General features: G+C 41.4%; 2 protein-coding genes and 1 long non-coding RNA gene across 3 annotated transcripts in view; all 3 read left to right on the top strand.

Moving 5' to 3' along the window:
• The first annotated feature begins 7064 nt into the window (after positions 1–7064).
• LOC134224156 (uncharacterized) lies at positions 7065–8219 on the top strand. The gene is made up of 3 exons (XR_009982857.1): positions 7065–7461; positions 7564–8008; positions 8079–8219. It is a non-coding gene; the product is annotated as an uncharacterized LOC134224156 (long non-coding RNA).
• A 2823-nt stretch (positions 8220–11042) lies between these two features.
• LOC134224157 (cytochrome b-c1 complex subunit 7-like) lies at positions 11043–11857 on the top strand. The gene is made up of 3 exons (XM_062703437.1): positions 11043–11197; positions 11363–11410; positions 11486–11857. The coding sequence occupies exons 1-3, from the start codon at positions 11161–11163 to the stop codon at positions 11731–11733; spliced, it is 333 nt and encodes a 110-aa protein (XP_062559421.1). The 5' UTR covers positions 11043–11160; the 3' UTR covers positions 11734–11857.
• A 1192-nt stretch (positions 11858–13049) lies between these two features.
• Positions 13050–23190, top strand: part of LOC134227100 (lysophosphatidylserine lipase ABHD12-like) — a 51737-nt gene continuing 41596 nt past the window's right edge. Inside the window, exon 1 of the mRNA XM_062708370.1 lies at positions 13050–13221. The gene's annotated coding sequence lies outside the window, so the exon portion shown is untranslated. The remainder of the gene's footprint in view (positions 13222–23190) is intronic.

A 23190-nucleotide genomic window follows, 5' to 3' on the forward strand; every position in this document is an offset into this window, starting at 1 on the left:
ATCCAATAATAACACCTATTAGTTATGCTCAACACTATACGACCTCTATTGACAACATTAATAATAGCCTATTCAGATTACGCCATTAATGACATAATAATTGGCGTTTCAGGGCTAGGATAGGATGTGACAAGTAGTCAGTAAAAATCGTACCGATTTGCTGTCACAATCGTACCGGTTGCTGATTGGTTGAATATGACAATCGATTACTTCGATTGGTAGCGGCGCGTTTTCCGTAGGGCAGCATGTTGTTAGTTTGGCCGTGTTGCTGGTTTTTAAAGTTGATATTAAGCAAAATACGAAAATGTTTGAGTACCAGTTTTTTGGTAAGAAATAAATTTATATTGAACTGCAAACGCCATATAAATTATTCTCAAGGGTTGTACAGGTTTAAAACTGTTGATTTTAATCATTATCATTCACCTTTCCGTCATTTTCGATCTAGAAGTCATTTTTTCAGTAGCGAAAACTTCTCTCTGTTAGTCTTTCACTTCTCTTACATAAATAGTGGATGGAACGGGAAGAAAAACATCAAATTTTGATACATGATATTTGGAAGATTTTGTACCAAATTACTTTGGCTGCACTGGCGACCACCTCGTCAGAGCAATCGGCTAAAAAACAACGAGGCAGTCTCAATTGAGTTGTCACATCCTTCCTAGTTTCAGGGTAAATACGCTTTATGATGTCATTATTTACGTAATATTCCATACATTTTGCGCTGTCAAAAGATACCCGCTAAAAAGAGTCTTAAAGAATTTATTACGAACAATTATTACGAGAGAGCTTTCGTTCTAACTGGGATGCAGGGAGAAATTCAACAAAACAAAACTGACAAGCGTCACGCTCTCTTTGCCAGAGAGAAAATTCTCTCTGTTTTCATTTCGTTTCGTAGTTGACAGTCATGCTCTTTCTGTCGCAGCAGGGTCGAATGCATGTTAGATGGAAATCTTCTGAGCGCTGAAGAATAACTCGGATTGTGATGGTTTTGTGGAAAGCATTTTATATGATGAAAAATAATGATGATAATTATTTATTCTCAACTTATTCAACATGAATTGTTTAAAAAAACAGATGCTCTCTAGAATTAACATGAAGTATTTAACTTAAACCTAGATTTAATAGAAAAAATCGAATAAATTTTCAAAGTTCAAGGGCCAATGCGGAAGACAATTTAAAACGTAGGAATGGTTGTAAAACGAATATATTTGATGAATAAACATGATTTCATAAATTGTTTCAATTCTGCTCTTTGAATGGCTTAATATACTTTGGATTTCAACATTTTTCACGTGGGACAACTGTACGATTTGAATGGGATGTATATATAAAGTAGAATAACCTTAAATAAAACATGGATTGGTAATGCATTAGTTCATCCAAAATCCAGTTTAAATTATATCACATTCACATGATTCGATTTTGTTAGAAGCTGTTTCATTGATTGTCGAGTAGAACGCAATGGTTCAGTTTCCATTTTTGAAAAAAAAAAAAATTGCTGAGTTGCCCTTCATACATGGAGATACTGGTGGAAATACATTTTAGTTCGATAATATTTCTTGAAAGTTGGTCCAATCGTCCTTTTTTTTATTTATTTGTGAGAATTCCCAAAAGTATCTAAATTTTTCTATCAAATCTCCGTTAGATCATAGTACAGAATCAAAATACTTTTTAAACTTAACAATAAATTGAGGAATAGTCTGATTCCCCGAAGAATGGCGCACCCAACTAATGAATGTAGCTTCGCTCATTATCCTTAATGAGAGCTTCAAATATTCTTCGAAAATCCCTTTTCATATTTTTTTTATATTTTTTTTTCGTAGAAACTTTGTTCAGAAAAAAATGTTCGATTGTCGCCACACAAATGCTTGATTTCGCAAATTAAATTTTAAAACTCTCCTTGAATTCAACCCTGTATTAGCGTGCAAATGAGGAAACATGGAAACGTCAAGATATATTATCTTGCTGCAGTCTGAACACCTCGTAATAATTGGATACCCTCTTACTTAACAAAGTCATAAATAGCCCAATCTGAATAGGCTATAATAACGTGGAATATCGTGATTTAAGAGGTGAGCCAGCGCAGGGCTGCAAACCTCTCTAATAAAGACATACATAACAAAAATATTATAAGAAAATCATTGGAACTAACAGTTCAAACAACTGGTTCTCGGACTATTGGCCGATTCTCACAACAGATTTACAATTAAGTAAGATATGGGTTAGAGAAATCTCATTTTTGTTTCTTTTGGGCGTATGGTTAACGCAACCAGACACTCAGATAATGTTGGATGGGAAGTCATTTTATCTTCATCTATAGCACGTCGAAATTTTGTTCTAGCTTTTAGGCAATTACTACGAAGGTCTGCAATAGTGTTATTTTTCCAGTCCATCTTTATGGACGCCCGTGTTGGGACTGCATTCATTTCCTCTTCATTCAGATCAAACGAGGCAACCTCCCACTACATAGCCTCTTTGAGTTGTTCTGGATTTAACTGCGATGCCATCAAACTCTTGTTTATGATGCTCTTCAGTCTTGATGGGTGGCCATGACCAAAACAAGAGGAGCACTGGTTCCTTCCGTTCGATGTCCAATAAGGCCGAAGACGGCAATTGAAGTACTATCTCTGCACCACGCCCCATAATGACAAATCCAGAAGCGACAGCGTTTAATCACCAACACTTGGTTAACCACCAGAAGACAACTCTTCTTACAGATCAATCTATATAATAAGTACTGACTGGATGCTACTGGAGAAGTTTATCCTGAAAAGGCTTTATGGTGACATGGAGGGAGCGGGTTGAGCGAGCAATTCGGCTTTCAAAGCAGACGGTTTTCTGAAACTGAAATGCCCAAAGGCTGGAGAGTACTCACAGACTAATATGCCTGGCAGTCATCAGCGATAATCGCGAGGCGGCATGTGTACTCGCGGATATGATGGCCATCAATCTGATGTTGAAGAAAGACAAAAACTCATGGATAGTTGAAATTTGACTTGACCCAGTTATTACCAGGTCACGGATGCTTCAGGGGGTACCGGTACAGGTTTGGACATGTGGCTTCCCCGACTGCCCACAATCTCCTGCCATTACAGATATGGCTGAGCACATCCCGTTCACATGTCTCCGACTCTAAGCGAAGAGACCGCAGACGCTGACCTCTTCTGTACAGCATCCCGCTACAGCTAACTCCACTGCCACCAGTTTTGAGACTTTCTGCAGAACAGTTACATACTAGCGACCGTTTCTTCAACTATAGCATCAAAAAGTGCACTGCCCACACGAAGGGAGACCCGACGACGAGAAAGAAGCGTTCTATGCACAGCTGGAGCAGACATACGAAGGATGCCCACTGCCGGACGTCAAAATCGTCATCGGTGACATGAACGCTCAGGTAGGCAGAAAGAAAATGTAAAGACCTGTTATCGGACCGAATAGTCTGCATATCGTATCGAACGACAACGGCCAATGATACATAAACCACCATAAACTTTGCTGCCTCCCGCGGAATGGTGATTCGAATTACTTTCTTCCCCCGCAAGAATATCCACAAGGCCGCATGGAAATCAACTAATCAAGAAACGGAAAACCAAATCGATCACTTTCTAATCGACGGTAAATTCTTCTCCGACATCACGAGACCGTGAAGAGACGAAGCAACTGTACCGCGCAAATAACGCACGAAAGAAAGTTCTATGTGAAGTTAAACCGTTCACAAGGGCCTCGTGCCACAGCCTGACATGTGTAAGGACATAAACGGGAACCTTCTCACGAATGAGCGTGAGGTGATCCAAAGGTGGCGGCAGCACTACGAAGAGCACCTGAATGGTGATATGACAGACAACGGTGGCGGTATGGTAATGAACCTGGGGCACGCGCGCAGAACATACGATTTTCGGCTCCGAATCTCCAGGAAATCCAGGAGGAGATCGACCGACTGAAAAACAACAAGATCCCTGGAGTTGACCAACTACCAGGAGAGATGTTTACGGCACTGGCTAGAGCGCTGCACTGGGTAATTACGGGTCTACTACGAAAGGCCGAATCACAAAAGGCCGAATTACAAAAGGCCGAAAGCAAAAAAGGCCGAATGCACAAAAGGCCGAAACCACAAAAGGCCGAAATCACATAAGGCCGAATCACAAAAGGCCGAAACCACGAAAGGCCGAATGAAATCGGCAGACCAACAAAGTCGACCGGAGCGAGCGCGCGCTTAATTCAAACTTTTTTTTATTTAAATACTTAATATAATTTAGAATATTCGGATTATTTTGTGATTTCTCACTAAAGTCAGTTTCTCTTAAATTGGGAGGAAATGAAATACATTTAGGAACACCGCGTTACCGTAAGTTATACAGCTTTTAGTTAAAAACATAATAATTTGAAATTTTGATTTTGTTTAGCTTCTGATGTCGCAATTAGATCATGAGTAGTGCGCATCATTAGCACAACCATGCGTAATGAAGCGTACAACTCCTACATTAATGCAAATCGGCAATTCGATTATGTGAGCCATGAATCCGGTGGAATTCAACTTGGGCTCTTGCATTAGATTTAGGAATTTAACTTTTCCCAATACTACTGATAATGATTACTACATCACCAAAGGAAGAAAAAAGAGAGCTCTTGGATTACTCCGTTACTTTAAAGTGCTAATATTTATAACGTATACAGTGTTCAGTTATGTTCATCCTTTCATTACTGCAATGAAGATTGATCTATTATGGAATATAATAAGGATTCAAATTGACTCTGTAAACACCGTCATACAACTTCTTTCAATTGAAATATTGAGCTTCGACGTTGAACTGACGTTAAATACCTCAACTGATTAAGATTGATAAGATCGCTGCAAGTAGTTGCAAAACACGTGGACAAGTTTTTCTTAATGAAGCACCATAATAAAAGTAAACGTAAATTTGTGAGTATTCTAAGTTCTCTTGGTTGAAAGATTGTAACTTTAGTAATGATTCGGCCTTTTGTATTATTCGGCCTTTCGTGGTTCGGCCTTTTGGGGATTCGGCCTTTTGTGGTATGCTAGAACATTTTCGGCCTTTTGTGATTCGGCCTTCTGTGGTTCGGCCTTTTGTGATTCGGCTTTTTGTACTGATCCCGAACGCTCTACCACGGACTAGGTGTTCGCTGCTATGACAGCTGATGCACGAAAACGGATCTCCGGATAAACTGATAGGGTTGATCAAGGTGACGATGGATCGAGTGATGTGCGTAGTTCGAGTTCCAGGGGCATTCTCGAGTCCCTTCGAAACGCGCAGAGGGTTACGGCAAGGTGATGGTATTTCGTGCCTGCAATTCAACATCGCCTTGGAGGGAGTAATACGAAGGGCAGGGATTGACACGAGTGAGGAAATGGAGGAAGATGGAGGAAGCCTACATCAGACTGAAAAGCAAAGCTAAACGGATTGGACTAGTTTAATCAACACGTCGAAGACGAAGTACATGATAGGAAGAGACTAAAAAGGACAACGTAAGCCACCCACCAAGAGTTTGTATTGGTGGTGACGGAGTCGAGGTTATGTTGAAGAATTCGTGTACTTGGGCTCACCGGTGACCTTTGATAACGATACTGTCGCGGCCGAGCGAATGCCTGCGACATCCGCCGAATATCAGAATTATAATGGGCTGTGCACTCACAAGTATGTTCATCAGGATCATGTGGCTCTAGTGATACACAATCAAAGTACCAAAGATTTGTATCCGAATCGTCTTCTTTGTCAGTTTCGTTCTGTTAAAATTAAAATAAAGAGTGGCACCTATGCTCTCAGTAGTCAATTACTTTGATCAAATTTCAAAACATTCAAATAATTCATACTTTTATTTAACTTCAATTTTCATTTCAATACAAATTGCTACCACCAGCAGAGAAATTCGGAGACGCATCATAGCAGGAAATCTTACGTACTTTGGATTCCGCAAAAACGCTCCGATCGAATACAGTTCGCCGCCGTAGCAAACTATCTACAAAACGCTCATTGGACTGGTAGTTCTCTACGGACGCAAGACCTGGATGATGATCGTGGAGGACCAACTGCGAGTTTTCGAAGGGAAAGGGCTGCGTACCATCTTATGGTACGGTGCAGATGGGGGACGGTAAGTGGAGGCTGCGAATGAACCACGAGTTGCATCAGCTGTTGGGAGAACCATCCACTGTTCACACCGTGGAAATCGGAAGACTGCGGTGAGCCGGGCACGTAGCCAGAAAGAGAACCGCTGAAAATGGTTCTCGACAACGATTCGACAGGAACAAGAAGGTGAGGTGCACAGCGAGCAAGGTAGATCGATCAAGTGGAGGGCGATTTGCTGACCCTCCACAGACTGCGTGATGGCGACGTGCAGCCATGAACCGAGTTGAATGAGGAAGACTTTTATGCACTGCACAGGCCACTCCGGCCTTCGTCAGATAACACGTAAATAAGTCCTCTCTGTGGTAGCAAAATGATAGATACTATAGATAGTATAATCTGTAGGTGAGCGAAAGCATGACTGAGTCGATTTTTTTGCCCGTGCATACGCGCATATGACGTCACAGCCCTTAACGTTTTCATTGAAATCGTGACGTCATGCTCGTTTGGACACATGTTTGACAGTTCGTTTGGAGACATAGGATTTATCTTCGCTCATCTATATATTCCACTATCTATAATAGATACCACTTTCGAACTCTAGAGAGCAAACGATAACCTCTCTTTCGAAGTTAATATTAGAGATAAAGATGAAGTGTAAAACCATAATCGGTAAAACCGAATATCTGAATCTGAATAAACAGAAGTTGTTTGACACCCTTGGAGTCCAGACGTTTATTTATTATTCTTCAACCGAAAGATAGTCCTTTCCGTAGTAGAGACTTTTAAAGTCCGCTTAGGTGAACAGAACACTCTCATCACCGGGATCACCCATCCCCTCGTAACGCTTTTTGTGCGTAAGGGTTTGAAAATGTGTTTAGGCCGTAACGTTCAGACAGATACCCACCTACCCCTCAATAGCCTATTCATATTACGCCATTTATGATAATAAATAAGTTAAATATCATGATAAAGAGTAACTGGATGCCAATCCCCGTACACAGAAAAAACAAAAATTGTTCAATTAAAAATTTTGAACTTCTATTTAGAAAGGTGTTTCGATTTTATTGAAATGAAAGTAAATTTGTCCTCTGTGAAAGTTTTTCGTTTGATTTAAAAGTACTCTTCACCTTAACTGATAGCACATTCAAAAGTTCATTCTTTCAAACAGAAAACTTTTTAGTTGTCAAATAAAACAGGACTCAGAACGCGCTCGTTCCCGGAGCAGCTGCTGTCAAAAAAGTCCCATCTGATGTCGGCGGAAAAGAAAACATTATCTTTCACCTGAAGAAGAAGCATGAAGAACGGCTGCGTGTTGCCCTTCGACTGATAGAGGCCAATTGCGATTGAATCGTTATCATCGAAAACAAGAATTCTTAAGGTAGGTGAAAAACAAACTTAAGTTTCGGGGCCAAATGCCTACAGTATAAAAAGACGAGCTGACAAGCAGTAAATATTATATGCATTTTTTTTTGCTTTTTAGAACAGAAAGATCAATGGCTAGCAGAACGTCAGAATGCATACACAGAAAAAAATAAAATTGTGCTATCAAAAATTATGCACTTTCATTCGGAAAAGTATCAAATTTTTGTTGAACTAAAAGTTAAATAACTTTGAACGAAAGTTATGCGTTTTATTTAAAAGTATTTTCCATCTTTTCTGAGTGTAATTTTAAAAGTTTTTTTTTCAATTTGAATCAGTTATCTATTTTCATATAATTTGACAACATGACGCGAGCTTCAAAAAATCACCTGGCTGTCAAATGAAGCTACGATAGCTACCGCGCAAGTTTACATTTTCAAATTTCCGGAAAGGAACACTTGATTTCATTTTAGTTTTACGTATTTTACGCCATATTCGGACGACATAAGAAATAATATCTATTTAAAAGCCAGAAAGCTTCCGGTTCGTGTTTTTACATGCATATGGTAAGTTACCTTCATAAAGAAGATCTGATTAATTGAATATTAATGTTTTGTGTACCATCCATTTCGATAGCCGCGGGCATATAATGATTCGACCTTGACAAACAAATCAGGACATCGTCGGAACGCCTGGTTGAATATCCATACGATCACAAGATGCGACGGGACCGTATACTGGATTTCCCTGGGATTTCCCATGGTTTAAATTGTTCATGGAGTATACAGCAGCAGCAGCGTTGAAAAATTCGAGGAAGAAGTCTTCTAAGCAACGTTCTGCCACAACAAAAATACTATTTAAAATAATTGAATAAAACGGTGTAATACAAACGTAAACATAGCTAATCATTACATTAAAATGAATTTGAAAGGAAAGGGAAAATTGAAGAATGGGGAGGTTCTTTTTTGGTCAAATATTTAATTTTGGAATAAAAATAAACCACTCTCATTTTCCCAGGCATTTTCCACAGTGTGATTATTTGGATTTGACAGTTCTAAAGTTTTGACTTGAATATTCAAACTTTTAATTTCAGAGCGATACGTAGCTTTTAAACGATGGGTGTTGTAAAAGTTATCATACTTTTATTTTAAACATACACAACTCTCTACGAAAAAGAACTAACGCAACTTTTTATTTTAACCAACGGTTTTCTTAATTTTATTAATGATTTTTCTTTCTGTGTACAAATGTAACGAAAATGACAAGGTAGGTCACAAATACTCTTATTTACTATATAAACACAGACGAATACTAAATTATTATTATTATTGCATTGTTTTCGTCAGGCAAAATCGATGGAAGTTTTAGAGAATGCCTATTTCAACAGAAACCTGCTTCAGCGAGAACTTCCAGAAAGTCCATCATCGCCAGTCAGTGGAGCATAGTACCTATCGCCGACATTTCATATTGATTTTGAATAAAAAATGTCTCGGAGAAAGGTAGTAAATGAGTAAATAAATGAAATGAAAATTTAAAAAACAAAATTAAAATGAATTCTATTCTATTTTTAATGAAGAAAACATCTTTTTATTTTTCCAGTGTATCAATTTTGATTTGACAGTTCTCAATTTTGTTTCAAAAGTTCAAACTTTTAATTTCAGAACGGTTTACAACTTTTTATTAATGGTTGCCACAAAAGTTAAAGTACTTTTATTTTGAACTTTTGCTACTCTCTACGAAAAAGAACCAATGCAACTTTTTGTTTTTACCAACGGTTTTTTTAATTTCAATAGTGATTTTTCTTTCTGTGTACATTCAATTTTCTTTCTATGAAGGTCTTAAACGACTAAAACCAAACCGTGTAAAAAAAACCTGGGTGTACTCTCTGATACCCGATTATGCATATGCACAACATGTGATTAGATTTAATTTGGAAAAGGTATTGGAGGGTAACCGCTCCCTTCGGTGGGGTTTGATCTCACGAATCCGAAAAGTACGCTAGACAGGTGCTTTCCCTAGTGAGCTACGAAGGACCTTCTTTCTAATACCGTGGGCCCCCGATAATTTGAACGGTACCTCATTCAACTTAACGGGGTTCCTTTTTAACTTTTTAATTTGAATTTCTGGTTACTCTATTTGAATTAGAAAAAACTGGTTTCTGGCTGCTCTCTTTGCTGGTTTGTTTTGATTCTGCGTTCCGTTTCACGATGTTCCATTTTTCTTTTCTCGATTCCACGTGCTAAGGCTTTGGTCCGATTCGTGAATCAAAATCGAATTAAACTTAAAAGTGACAGTTCAAAAATTTTCAAATAACCCTGCTCGCAGAGCAAGATTACTTTTGACAGATATTGAATCATTTTTGATAGATGTTTTGTTGGTCTTGCTGGGTAGCACCAGCCATTCTTATGAGCGGGGGATGTCATAATTTCCGAACTGTCACTTTTGAGTTTAATTTTATTTTAATTCGCGAATCGGACCAAAGCCTAAGGATCTGTCCATTTGGAGAATTAAACTTAAAAGTGACAGTTCGAAAATTAAAAAATCACCCCGTTTTAAGAATGGCTGGTGCTACCCAGCAATTCCAATAGGACATCGATGGAAAATGATTCGATATCTGTCAAAAGTAATCTTGCTCTGCGAGCAGGGTTATTTGATAATTATTGAAATGTCACTTTTAAGTTTAATTTCAGTTTAACTATCCAATTGAGACAGACCCTAAATGACGTTTGACGATGTTCAAACGAACTTGGTTCAAATCAAAAAGTGTGCAGATTAAAAACGGTCATATTACCGGGGTTCCACGGTACATATTTATAATATTTCTATAAATATAATAATAAATATAATTATCTGGCGTAATATGAATAGTCGAATCCAAGTGAAAAATAAGAAGAAGACACACGACGTTGTTAAATTTGACAGATCCTACAGCACAGCATAGGAAGGAACTCATTTTAAAAAGCTCATAATGAATCCTAGACTAAATGTAAATATTGTCGGCGTAGAAACAACTTAGAATTCAGAAGTCGGGACTTCCAAACCGAACTTTCTTTATCTGTTTATCTGTTTTATCTGTCAAACTAATTGATGCGTTGCTTAGCGCATATTTAGGCAAATCCAGCGCACTACTTCCGAAGTTATGAACGTTGCCTGTATCTGGAGAAAAATCCAACTTCGTTATAAAAAGCGTTCTAACTTTGTTCCGGATAGACAATATTGTAGGGTGCCGTCAAAACGATACACCGCGCGGCTGTTGTAATGTTTCCAAAAGCGCATTTGCACAAGATTCCACGCGGCGTTCCACATTCGAAAGGAACAACCGCACCTTAGGAAACGCCGCAATGTTATCTCCCCATAAGAATCGGGTATACGGGCAGCAAAAAGCGCGGTGCGTCGTTTCCTGTGGGGAGCGCCGCGTGTACTTTTGGGCAAATGCGTTAATATTTAATTGATGTAATATGATATTTATGGAAAAAGGGTTGTAATTTGAAGAGATTGTCCAATTTTGACGTTGTAATTTTCAAATACACCCACTGTCCGATTTTCGTTTGACAGTTCTGCTGACTACCGGTCTACCAAAGATTTCATGTTTCTTTGAACGTCAGATGAGATCTTTCAAAAGTACGAATTATTTCGCTCGTAGAACTTTCCTTCACCAAAGTGTGCAGAAGTTGTATCGTTTGCTTCCGAAGGAATATCCGGATTTTCCGCATTCAAAATGTCCTACGTTGCCAGGAAAGGACCGCGAGTCGCTTGTAAGATACTTTTCAGTGGTTTAGCTTGGATAATTTACTAAATTTTGCTTGAAAAATCCGTTTTTAAATGTCATTTTTTGCCGAATTACATAATGTTATTGTGCTTGTATGTCGCAAATTTCTCTGCATATAAAAACTAATTGCTCTGACTTTGTTCCATTGTAGCTGCACTCGGGCGATGGGCCTATAATCTGTCCGGATTCAACCAGTATGGTAAGCTTCCTTATTGCAGACAAACGTAAACACACCGAACTGGACACACGACACTAACCTCACAAACTTCCGTAGGACTGCACCGTGACGATTGCTTGTACGAGGATAGTGACGTGAAGGAAGCGATCCGCCGTCTGCCGGAGAAAGTGAAGGATGAGCGCAACTATCGCATTATGCGGGCGTTGAACCTCTCAATGACCAAGACCATCCTGCCCAAAGAACAGTGGACCAAGTATGAGGAGGACTTGAAGTATCTGGAACCATACCTGGAGGAAGTCAAGCGCGAGCGGGACGAGATCGCCAAATGGGAAGCTAACAAGTAGATTGTTCCGCTTGGTAGAGTATCCTTACCGTTGCTTGTATCTTTAGAAATGGGTTTTTTGAGAGGGATGCCCAATGAAAACGTTGTAACACTTAGCGGAATAATAAACTGAAACTGGAGCGAAATTTGGTTTGCTGTGTATTACATTAGTATGTATATAGATTTTTGGATGATATTCAATTGTTACAAAATATAATTAGCGTACCTTGCTCACGAAATAATGATCGGCACAACTTTGAACGAATATGTTTGAAAAATCGTTTCCTAATTGGATTTTGTTACATATAAACAAAAGTGGGTTGTTAGAAACCGCATTCGAAGGTGAACAATTATTCTGTTGAATGACGGAATCATCCATGTAATTGTAACTGAAGTATACGACTAGGTATAATATTCACCTCTTTCGAAGAATATTACCCCACCCTATTCGTGAAATATGTCCCAATAACTGTAATAATGAATAGCTTATTCAACCCGAAAAAATATTTCAGCAATTTGCTAGTTTTTTACTAAGAAAATTATTTTGAGCTTTTTAGTGGAATGTCTTCACTTGTCATAAGACGAGATTGTACAATCCCACCACTTAATTGTATCTTGACAGATACTTATTTCGACCTCAACAGTAAGGCCGTCTTCAGTGTCTCGTACTTGACTCGACTTAATCAATAGTCTAGTCAAGTACGAGACACTGAAGACGGCCTTACTGTTGAGGTCGAAATAAGTATCTGTCAAGACAAGATACAATTAGGTGGTGGAATTCAATGGGATTGTACAATCTCGTCTTATGACAAGTAGTTTTTTACGGAAAACCAATGTCTTCAAACAAAAAAGGTTGTCCCGTTTTGCTGCCGTAAATGAGAATGCGCAGCAACTTTCTTTCATTGCGATTTGATTGATGTAGTCATTATTTCACGATTAGTAATTGTTAGTGACTCTGTGATACTGCATATAGTTGATTTAGGTCATATTGCGACTTGCGAGTTTTCAGAAAAAGGTTCAAAACGCCTTCCGTTGCCATAAGTCTGTTTTTCACGTTTTTCATATCTTTTTCATCGAATCATTGCGACGTCAGAACATAGTTTGTAATTTGGATAGGGATGTAAACAGTGCCGTATTTGGGAAAAATTTAATGTCAAAATAATAATTTGCTGGCAAACGAGAGTAGTGCTGTCGTGCTGTCCAATGAGAGCTCGAAGTAGCTCGAAGGTTCGCCCTGTCCTGCTCATGCCTATTTGTTGACAAAAAAGAACGAGCAGGACGGGAACTACTTCGAGCTGCTCATTGGACAGCACTAGTGAGTCGTGAGTCCGACCGCAGCTGTTTTTGTTTTGAATCTGATGGTTCGCAGGTTGTTCGTGTCGTCATCGGGCTTCTTCCATTCATTACTTCGCTTGACTGATTGTAATTTTGTGCCAAAATAAATAATAGAAGCTTACTGCGGTCACAAACGTTCCCGTTATATGCATTATAGTTTTACAACTTTCTACCGGTAAGTACCTATCCGTCGTTGATTTATTTGCTTCAGTGATAGCGAAAGTGATTTAAAAAAAGTTTTGTTCTCAGACCTACTCAGCTAAAATTAGAATGCATATTGCTGATGCGGCCCACTGACAATCCCGTAAAACTTTTTTTTTATATTTGCAAATAAATTTATTTGATTCGTGTTCATATTTTAAACTAACATTACCTCATATTACCTCTAGTGATGAATTGAATTTTAAAAAAATGGATAAAATATTTGGAAATTGAACGAAATTCAGTAAATAATGTTGCAGTACATTGTGATTACTTTCATCAATAGTAACTACTAACTGGAAATAGTTGAAGGTTTCATTGAAACCACGTGCCTTATTATAATGTTCAGGTAAAATTAACAAGAGTCCAAAACAAATCGTGTCACTTTTAAGGTAGGGTGACCATATGGTACCCTAAAGTAGGACATGTCCTCCTTTTCATTAAAAATCAGATGTCCTCCTTTTTGGATATTAAAAAAAATAGTTGAATGAATAACTTTTTTTCTGTAGAAATTCTTGTTAATTAAGCAATACTACAACAGAGATCCAAAAAAATCAATGCTTGAGTTAAAGTAAAACCTGTCGACGATTAGGAAAAATGCAAATGCTCTTCAAAATTTTCTACGAGTAAACATCCATCGAATTGTCTTTGGAACGCATCGCACGGTACGAAAATTTTCTTGAATATGTGCGGCAAACAGCAGTCGCTATGTCATGCCTATAGGCTAGAATGGAATAGAAATCTTAACCAATCTGAACAGTACCCGTTGCGCTGGGATATGGATACTCTGAAGTAGTGCGTAATGGTGTCTTTTTTTTTTTTTTTTTTTCTTGTGCAAGGGTAAACGGAAATCTGCAACCAGACACATGAGAAGGTACTCAGGTAGTGTGGGGATGGGTATGTCATGTAACTCTTACCCGACCCACTAAAACCAAAACCCTTTCGCCAGTTCGTACCCCCGGCCCGTAATTAAGGGGGAGACTATTGAGAACGCTCACGCCTATGCTAACGCACTTGACGTCAATACACACAACATCGACTTCAAGGGTGGCTACCTCACCACCCGTCGATCGCAAGCTATGATAGTAACCTAACGGTCCGTATCATAATCTCACGTTGGAGACGAGCACCCCGACAACAACCACCGCGCGTGAACCGCAATGACCTCTATATCTACATACTGAGGTCCCCGCAGCCCACCCGCGACATGTTGGTTGTCGGGGTGAGCAAAGTGTTCACTGCATCACAGGTGCCCTTACTGCACACGTTGGTTTTGTTCAAGACGCCACCACCGCTGCAGTTTCGACATAATCTGTTGAGATGCTGTGTTCACTGCATTCCATATAGCTTCCTCTCGGCACATCCTCTCGACGAGGTTGTCCGGGGTTGTATCCATACCACTAATAAGCAGCATGGCATTGCGTTCTATCTCGAATCGCGGGCATACGAACATCACATGCTCTGCCGATTCTACCTCACCTACACATTCAGGACACTCCGCAGAATCTGCGAAGCCAAACCTGACCCTTGTAGGAATTTCTTAAAGCAGCCGTGTTCAGACAACACCTGTGTTAGGTGGAAGTTGACTTGACCATGCTACCTATCAACCCAGTTGGACACATCTGGAATCAGTCTGTGGGTCCAACGACCTTTGACTGCGGTGTCCCATGCTCTTTGCCATTTAAGCAAGGAAGCTGCTCTCTTGACACGTCGCACTTGCACCGAATCCCTTTCGTTGTAGCACTCCACATCCTCCTCTAAGAGTATGTCGATCGGCATCATTCCAGCTATAACGCACACCGCCTCATATGATATGGTGCGATATGCGCTCGCGACACGTAAACACATCAGCCGGTGTTCTCTGATCAATTACTTTACATTGTACTCGGCTTTTAGTGCTACGGCCCATGCCGGCACGCCATAACGGATGATAGACAATGCTACGCCAGCTATCAGCCTACGCACTTGACTATGCACCGCCGATCTGTTGGACATCATTCGTGATAAAGATTTTATCGCCAATGAAGCCCGCTAACATGCATAATCGACGTGGCTCGTAAAATTGAGCTTATCATCGATCATCACGCCCAGATGCTTGAGAGACCTCACGGAGTTAACTGTGCAGGTCCCTACTCTTATCCTCGCCTGTTGCAGCCCATGACGGTTATGCACTACCACGACTTCCGTCTTGTGATGTGCAAGGGACAACCGCCTCGAGTTGAGCCATTCCTCCACTCTGCCAATCGCGTATGAAGCCTTCAGTTCGACTTCGTCGAGAGTGTCTCCTGTTACCTCCAGCATTACGTCATCCGCGAAGCCTTCTATTTTCACACCGGCCGGGAGACTTAGGCGTAATACTCCATCGTACATAATATTCCACAGAACCGGTCCAAGGATCGATCCCTGTGGAACACCCGCGGACACTACGATCGACTTTTGACCAGCATCAGTGTCGTATAACAGCACCCTATTCTGAAAATAGCTTTTCAGTATCCTGCACAGGTAATCCGGAACTCTCAATCGGTGCAGGGAGTCAGCAATTGCTGCCCAGCTAGCATTGTTAAACGCGTTTTTTACATCAAGTGTAATCAACGCGCAGTACCTAATACCTCTTCTGTTTAAACCTCTCGCTATCTTGGCCGTTTCCGTTACCGCTCGAATTGCTTCGATGGTAGAACGGCCCTTACGGAAGCCATACTGGTTGCTAGATAAGCCACCAGCACACTCTGTATAAGCCGACAATCTATCCAGTTTTCCGCGAGCGGTAATGGCCGCCAGCTTGCTGCGGGTTGGTCTCTGATTTGACATTTCTGGAGGTCAACTGCACCCACCGTTCGAGCATTTTGATCAATGTGGTATATAAAAAGGCTTGAATTCACTCAATCAGCACCTTCTTTTATGCCACATTGGTCAGAATGCTCGGAGCGGTGGGTGCAGTTGACCTCCAGAAATGTCAAATCAGAGACTAACCCGCAGGCAAGCTGGCGGCCATTACCGCTCGCGGAAAACTGGATTCAGAATGACCCTCTCTAGCAGCTTTCCAGCTGTGTCGAGTAGGCAAATTGGTCTGTATGCCGAAGGATCCCCCGGCTGTTTGCCAGGCTTCGGTAATAGCACCAATTTCTGCCGTTTCCATCGATATGGGAAGTTTCCTTCGTCCATGCATCTCTGGAGGCAGCTCCTGAACATATCTGGATTGGCAAGAATGGCGTGTTTAAGGGCCAGGTTTGGAATACCATCCGGGCCTGGCGCCTTATTGAGCTCAAGTTTTCTTGCGGCTACGATAAGCTCTTCGTTAGTCACTAGCGGTACCACGTCAACTGACTCGTACGGAGTAGCGGGCCAGTTCGATGATTCATGCCTCGGAAACAACCCGTCGACTATTTTGGCCAACATCCCCGGAGATTTCTCAGGTGGCGTGGTATTGGTCCTAGCCATCACCATCCTGTATGCATCTCCCCATGGATTGTCGTTTGCCATCCTGCAGAGCCGCTCGAAGCAGGCTCTCTTAGGGAAGATCCATTAATTACGTAACGCAAAAACTGGCCATTTTCAACCCCCCCTCCCCCCTATGTCACACTTTTTGTATGAATCATTGAAATTTTTTGTATGGATTGTCACACTTCGGTCAACCCCCCCTCCCCCCTCTAAGCGTTACGTAATTTGTGGATGTTCCCTTACTACATTTGATCTCGTAGTTCAGAGCTCTGCTCGCTGTCTGGAACACCCTGCGTCTCTCGACCTTATCAGCGTCTGTTCTGGCACGTCGCAGCCTTCTCTTTGCTCGAAGACAGGTTCTACGAAGGTTTGCAATTGTGTCAGTCCACCAGTACACAGGTTGCCGGTTTCCGGGAGGTTTGGTCCTCCTAGGCATCGTCACATCGCATGCACGGGTTAGTACATCGATTAACTCGTCGGCACTTAATCCCGTTGTTCGCGTCTCCCATCGTAGTGATTCCTTCAAGAGTTCTGGGTTGAACTGCGAGGTGCGCCATCCTAGATCGGCTTTGCCGATCCGCCTTGTGGTTGCTACGGGGGTATACCGGATCATAAAACGAATTTCCTGATGATCGCTGGAGGTATGCCCCTCATGAACCTCCCATTCTGGCTCCACCGTCCATCCCGCGCTGCAGAAGGTCACATCGATGCATGAATCACCGTTCGGTCCCCTGAACGTTGGCACTTGGCCTTCATTCAGCAGGACTACGTTCAATACCGCTAGCGACTCTAGCAGGGTATGACCTCTGGCGTTTGTGGACCGGGATCCCCAGTCCACTGCCCACGCATTGAAGTCGCCTGCTACAACTAACGGTTTTAAGCCAGTTAGTTTTGCTGCAAGAATATCTACTACCCTAGTAAACTGCACTATACTCCACCTGGGAGGACAGTAGCAGCTACAAAAGTAAACACCGTTTACCTTTGCTATAACGAAACCCTTATCATCAGGTGATGATACTATCTCCTGGATGGGATATCGCCCGCAAGTCCAGATGGCCACCATCTGAGACTTATCCGCAATCCAACTACCGTTACCAGCAGGGATGCGGTATGGATCGGACAGCAAAGCTACATCAGCTTTACACTCAGTAACCGACTGTTGTAGCAGCAATTGAGCCGCCTTGCAGTGGTTCAGATTCAGCTGTGTTACCTGCGTGTCTGGATCCTTCTAGAGGCCGGACAAGCCTGGACACCGGTGAGGTGTTTGTTGTCTGTACCCGGGGGACAGATCAGACACCTTGGTGCAGCCTGACAGGTGCGAGCTTGGTGGCCTTCAGCACAACACCTACGGCATAGCTTACTGCGATGAGGTCCTTTACAGTCATAGGACTTATGACCGTTGCCAAGACACCTGAAGCAGGTCTGGAGCGGTTGGCTTATACGTAGCGGGCATACCGACCAACCCACTTTCAGTTTAGCCTTATCCATTTTGGCCTCAGCCTGAGGTACTTAGAATGATGCAACCTGCATTCCCACGTAGCTTTTGCGTAATCGAACCGTAGATTCCTGGATCTCGACATTGCACTGATCTCTCAGTGCGTCGACAAGGCCTCTAGCCTCGGTTACTTCATCCAGGCCCTTGCACTGGATGTTCGAAACTGGACATAGGGCTCTTACTTGAACCCCATCGCCCAGGACTTCCTCCGTCAACTTTTTGTACTCAGTACTCTTCTGAGCAGCATCCCGCTTCAAGACGAGAATCATCTCGCCTCTCCGCGTCCTTCGGATGCAGTTGACATCTTCTCCTAGGCCAGCGAGTTTGTCATTAACTCTCATGGCCTTCAAGACTTCGGCGTAGCTCTTGTCATCAGTACTGACGATAATCGCCTCGCCTCTGTCTTTACGCTTACCATTGACATTGGAAGGCGCACCCGTCTCCTTCTGGGCTCTACCCTTCTTAACAGTGGCGCGTATCGCTCCGCCTGCCGCTTTCTCTGCGGCCTGCTGCCGTTGCCTTCTCGCCTTCTTGGGATTCACGACCTCCCTCCACGGTAGATCTTCCTCCCGGAGAGCTTCAGTGGTCCTCGATGGTGGAGGCACTGGGTTCACCGGCTTGGGATGGTCATCCTTCTGCTCGACCTTCTTCCTTTTCTCTGGCTTCGGGGCTGCGGACTTCTCGACAGCTGCTTTCAGGTTCGCCTCCTGCGTAACCTTACTCAGCTTCGGGGTCGCCCCTGTTACAGCCATCCTTTTGCGGAGTTCCTCGACCTGGCTCTCCGCCAGTCGTTTGCCCTCGGACAGGAGACGAATTTTCGATTCTGCCTCCTCTTTGTCCTTATCCGCCTGCTTCCGCTCCTTGACAAGTTTGCGGAGCTCTCTCTCCGCACTCTTGCTGGCCTCTAGTAGGGACCTCCATTCCGATTTGGCCTCAACTACTAGGGCACAGAGTGCCTGCACAGCAAGTTTCAGATCCTTGCTGTACTTAACCCGGTTGTCTAGGAACGACATAATCACGTCGGATACCTCCGTGACTACCTCCATCGTGTGACCACCGCGTTCTTCGTGGTTCGCCATCACAGATTTGATGACGCGGGTCAGGGTGGGGCCGTCCATCTTTACTTCAACCGGCACCTCCTCAGACCCTCCACGGGCTTCTCCATCGCCTTCCCCCGGCGATCTTTGGGGAGACCTTTCAAGGCCGCTACGTTTGGTGAAAGGGTTCTCCTTACCACCATTCGCCTCACCTGCATCCCTCGATGTTTTGTGGTTTGTGTTGTTAGAATTCATCGCTGTTGGGTCCCCCTTGCGGCTGCTGTCGAATCCTGCTGGTGTAGTCGCCTTCGCGATCCCATGGTTATCTATACATACCTTGCGGCATGCAGGGAGGCCATGCGACCCAGCCAACAAATTGGTCCACATAATAAACTTTTATTTCTGTTAAGTGCACTCTTACCCGATATAAAATGATTGTATAAAATGCATAGATTCCCTCTATGTGAACAAAAGTGGAGGCCATATACGTACAAATTAGTGTTATGGTACAACGAGATATACGACGTATTCTGACTTCAATTGATTATATAAACAATCAAGATGTTTTTCTTCAGAGATCGCATATGCTCAGTCATACAGTTGCATAACAAGACTATTACAACTTTGAAATCTAGAATAGGGAAAACAGCATGTATGGTTATATATCAGTCATATTATCAAAAAAGAATTAATTGTTATTGTATACGCAATGAAAAATATTTCTTAGATCAGATCTGAATTAAATCATCATGGAAAATGTTGTGGGCTTTAATGGATATATCTATATTCTAAACTTAACCTCCAGCTCCCAGTTTCGATGCTCGGACCTTCTCATTTATATTCTAGGACGCTATCCGTTCCTCCACGTTCACGCAGCTGTAAATCCATAATTTATACTTGATGGTAATATAGGAACTACGAATATAATCTGTAACAGACAACGCATTGCACTTTATATAACTTTATTTTGATGGTTGCATCAAGCAACATATACGATTTGACTGCCACAAATACAATTTCATGTTACCGTTTGAACGATTCCTGAGTTATGAACTGCAATGTTTCCAATCTATGAGAATTGTCATAAAAAATCATTTTCAAAAACACTGCACCATAAATATTTTATTTTTTAATATTGCTTTGTATACTCCATGATGTTCTGAATTAAAACCTATAAAAAAGCTCAGGGTATAAGAACTGATAGGAAACATTGGGCTGAATTTCATTTTTATGTTATTAGAAAATGCCTTACATTGTGTACGAGCTTGCATATAACTCACAGAAGTACTCGAATTCTAAACTTGTTTATCGTGGTGAGGTATCGCGAAGTTTTTTCTGGAGTGGTAAAATAAGAAGGAACAGGTAGTTTTTTTTTCTGATTTAAAATTTTGTTATAATTTCACAAATATAAAGCAGTGTATGGATTAATTCTGCACTTGTTTGAACGGTTCTTGTTTTTATTTGCCATTCAGACTTTCAACAGTTTGGCTGAAATATTGGAATGATTTATAATAAAGAACAAACGATAACAATAATTTTGTGGAAATTTTTATTTCCAAGTGTAAAAATCTGGCCATAAAGAGTGAAAAAATGGGAATGGGTATGGGATGTCATCTAATAAAAATGAAAGTGGATAAAATCGGAGACAGATAAAATCAGGATGTTATAAATCGGGTCTGTACTGTATATCTTTTTCGTATCGGGTTGGGAGTCCACTCTAAGCTATTAATCCTAGTGAGCAACAAGGGAGTTCTATATGGACTATTATATCGTACATCAGTTTTTTTAGTGAATATCAGGCTCCTTCTTAGTGCTAACCAGTGGAATTCTGGCAACTTTGTTTGTTCCTGCTCATTTACTGAATGCTCAAAAATAAACAATTAATACGCTCTTTAATACACTAAGCGACAAATAAAAGTAAGTATTGTATTAAAATCGTGCTAAAAATCAAAACTCCAAATAGCAGAGTTGAAATATATAATATACATGAAATTTTTATTATAAAGGACTTTATAATCAAGTCTTAAGGACATAGTTGGAAGAGTACCACGATGGCAGCCAATATGGCACCGGACCTTCCACGGGCCAACCCCACACCTCCCGCACTCCTCTCCCACCAACATTCGAATGCATCGAACAGCATCAAACAAAAGTTTAATATTCAAATTACTAACCTGTTCACAGCATATTTCCTTACTTCCCGTGATAATGAACACGTTTCTTCAATGAATCCTATGTATTCCGGCTCGAATTGTAGCATAAATTAGCAGTTTCGTGCCAATTTAATAGCCGTTCGCGATTTGTTGGGTTCATCACTGCACTTCACTTCTTCTCAAAGGGCATTGGAAAAATCAAGTTTTTACTCACTTCTCCGCACATGAGCAGCCCGAAATGTTGATAGAATGCAAATTAAACACCACTTTTTGATATCAGTCACTTATTTGAACCGAAAACTTAGTATAAACTGCTGGATTTGCCCGAAAAAAAACGATTAAAAACTGATCGCGGAGCGAATGTAAACACCGCGGTGCACCGGCACCGGCAGCAGCAAACTAATAAGTAGGGTGGCTCAAAAAATAATTTTGCTTCGCCACGCTCAGTTGATTATGATTTATAAATTGGGTGTCATCCAATGGTTTGGGCTGGTTTGAATAGGCTTACCGTGCGCAGGTCGTTTCAGGTTTGTATGACAGTTGATATGGCGAGGTTGAATTTAACATTATTCTGATTCTGGCACTCCGTCATTGGGCGATGGCGAGGGGGGAGACCATATGACGGTATGAAATATTTAAGAGCTTCAACTCTATAGACGATCCATATAGAATGGTTGTTCCAATAGCTGGGAGTCGATTTTAAGCGAGGTTGCGAATCTTTAGCATGATCATTAGGCTTCTCAGAAGGCATCAGTGAAACGTACAATTCAACAAAATACCCAGAATTTGTCTGTGATATCTATCGCACCAGGGGCAGATACTTCTAGTCTAGTCTAGTCTACACTATCGTACCAGGGGAAGATACTTCATACAAAAAGTGTGACATAAGGGTGAGTGGAGTATAAAATGCTATATTTGCGTTACGTAATCAATGGATCTTTCCTGCAGTGCGGTTTTCGTTCACTGAAGTCTCTGGAATGTTGCTTTCAGCTATGAGGGTTCTCTTTTCGCCAGCATTTGGAGGGAAAGCACCGTAATCAGTGTAATAAAAGGTTTAGTTTCCCATTCTAGATTTCATACAAACTTGAACCGGCTTGCGCTCAACCAGTTTTTGTTTGAATCGGTTTTTTTAGGACACTCGGAGCATGGGACGGAATCGAGTGAACGTGATGGTGCTGGGTCGTTTATTGAGCCACCCTACTAATATTCTTTGTTTTTTTATAAATATAACACCAACACTACTACAGTATATGAAAGTTTTTACTATACCAATACTATCAAAGCTTTGTTTTGGTACTCAACCCACCTTCACCTTAAATGCATTATAACTTCAGATGGAATTAAATACAATAGTAGAATTATTCGCGATATGTGATTCCGTTTTGAGTTTAAATTGCAATTTATACAACTAATGATATAGATTATAATTTGATCGTTAGTTTGCACTATATGTGACCTTTGTACAATTTCCCATGACTTTCGTTTGATTCATATATGATTGCGATTTGATCTGCGAACATATATGATTTTTTTTGTACATTCATATACGATTGCTGGTTTGCTGGGGAGGGTTGACACTTTCGTGTTCAGAGCCAGATCAGCGCTAGTCAGGGAAAAGCATCTGAGCCTACTCCCACTCAGCTGCCAGCTGAGCGACAGGATTGTACCGCGTGCTACAAGGCCCGCCACGGTTTTAGGGGACGGAAGACAGCCTGGCCATTAACCCATTCGCCGTTTCAGGTCGGTGTCACCCGGCCTTACTAAGAGAATAGAATAACCAGACTACCAGCCCTCGCGTTCACAATATCTCAATATCCAAA

This window comes from Armigeres subalbatus, chromosome 3 (genome assembly GCF_024139115.2).
Source record: "Armigeres subalbatus isolate Guangzhou_Male chromosome 3, GZ_Asu_2, whole genome shotgun sequence".
In the NCBI taxonomy this organism is placed as follows: Eukaryota; Metazoa; Arthropoda; class Insecta; order Diptera; family Culicidae; genus Armigeres; species Armigeres subalbatus.

Bases quoted from the DNA above. Each gene is read 5' to 3' on its own strand.
- LOC134224157 (XM_062703437.1), top strand. From the start codon at position 11,161: ATGTCCTACGTTGCCAGGAAAGGACCGCGAGTCGCTT. The intron at 11,198-11,362 runs GTAAGATACTTT...GTTCCATTGTAG, and splicing joins GAAAGGACCGCGAGTCGCTT to CTGCACTCGGGCGATGGGCC. The intron at 11,411-11,485 runs GTAAGCTTCCTT...AAACTTCCGTAG, and splicing joins GTCCGGATTCAACCAGTATG to GACTGCACCGTGACGATTGC.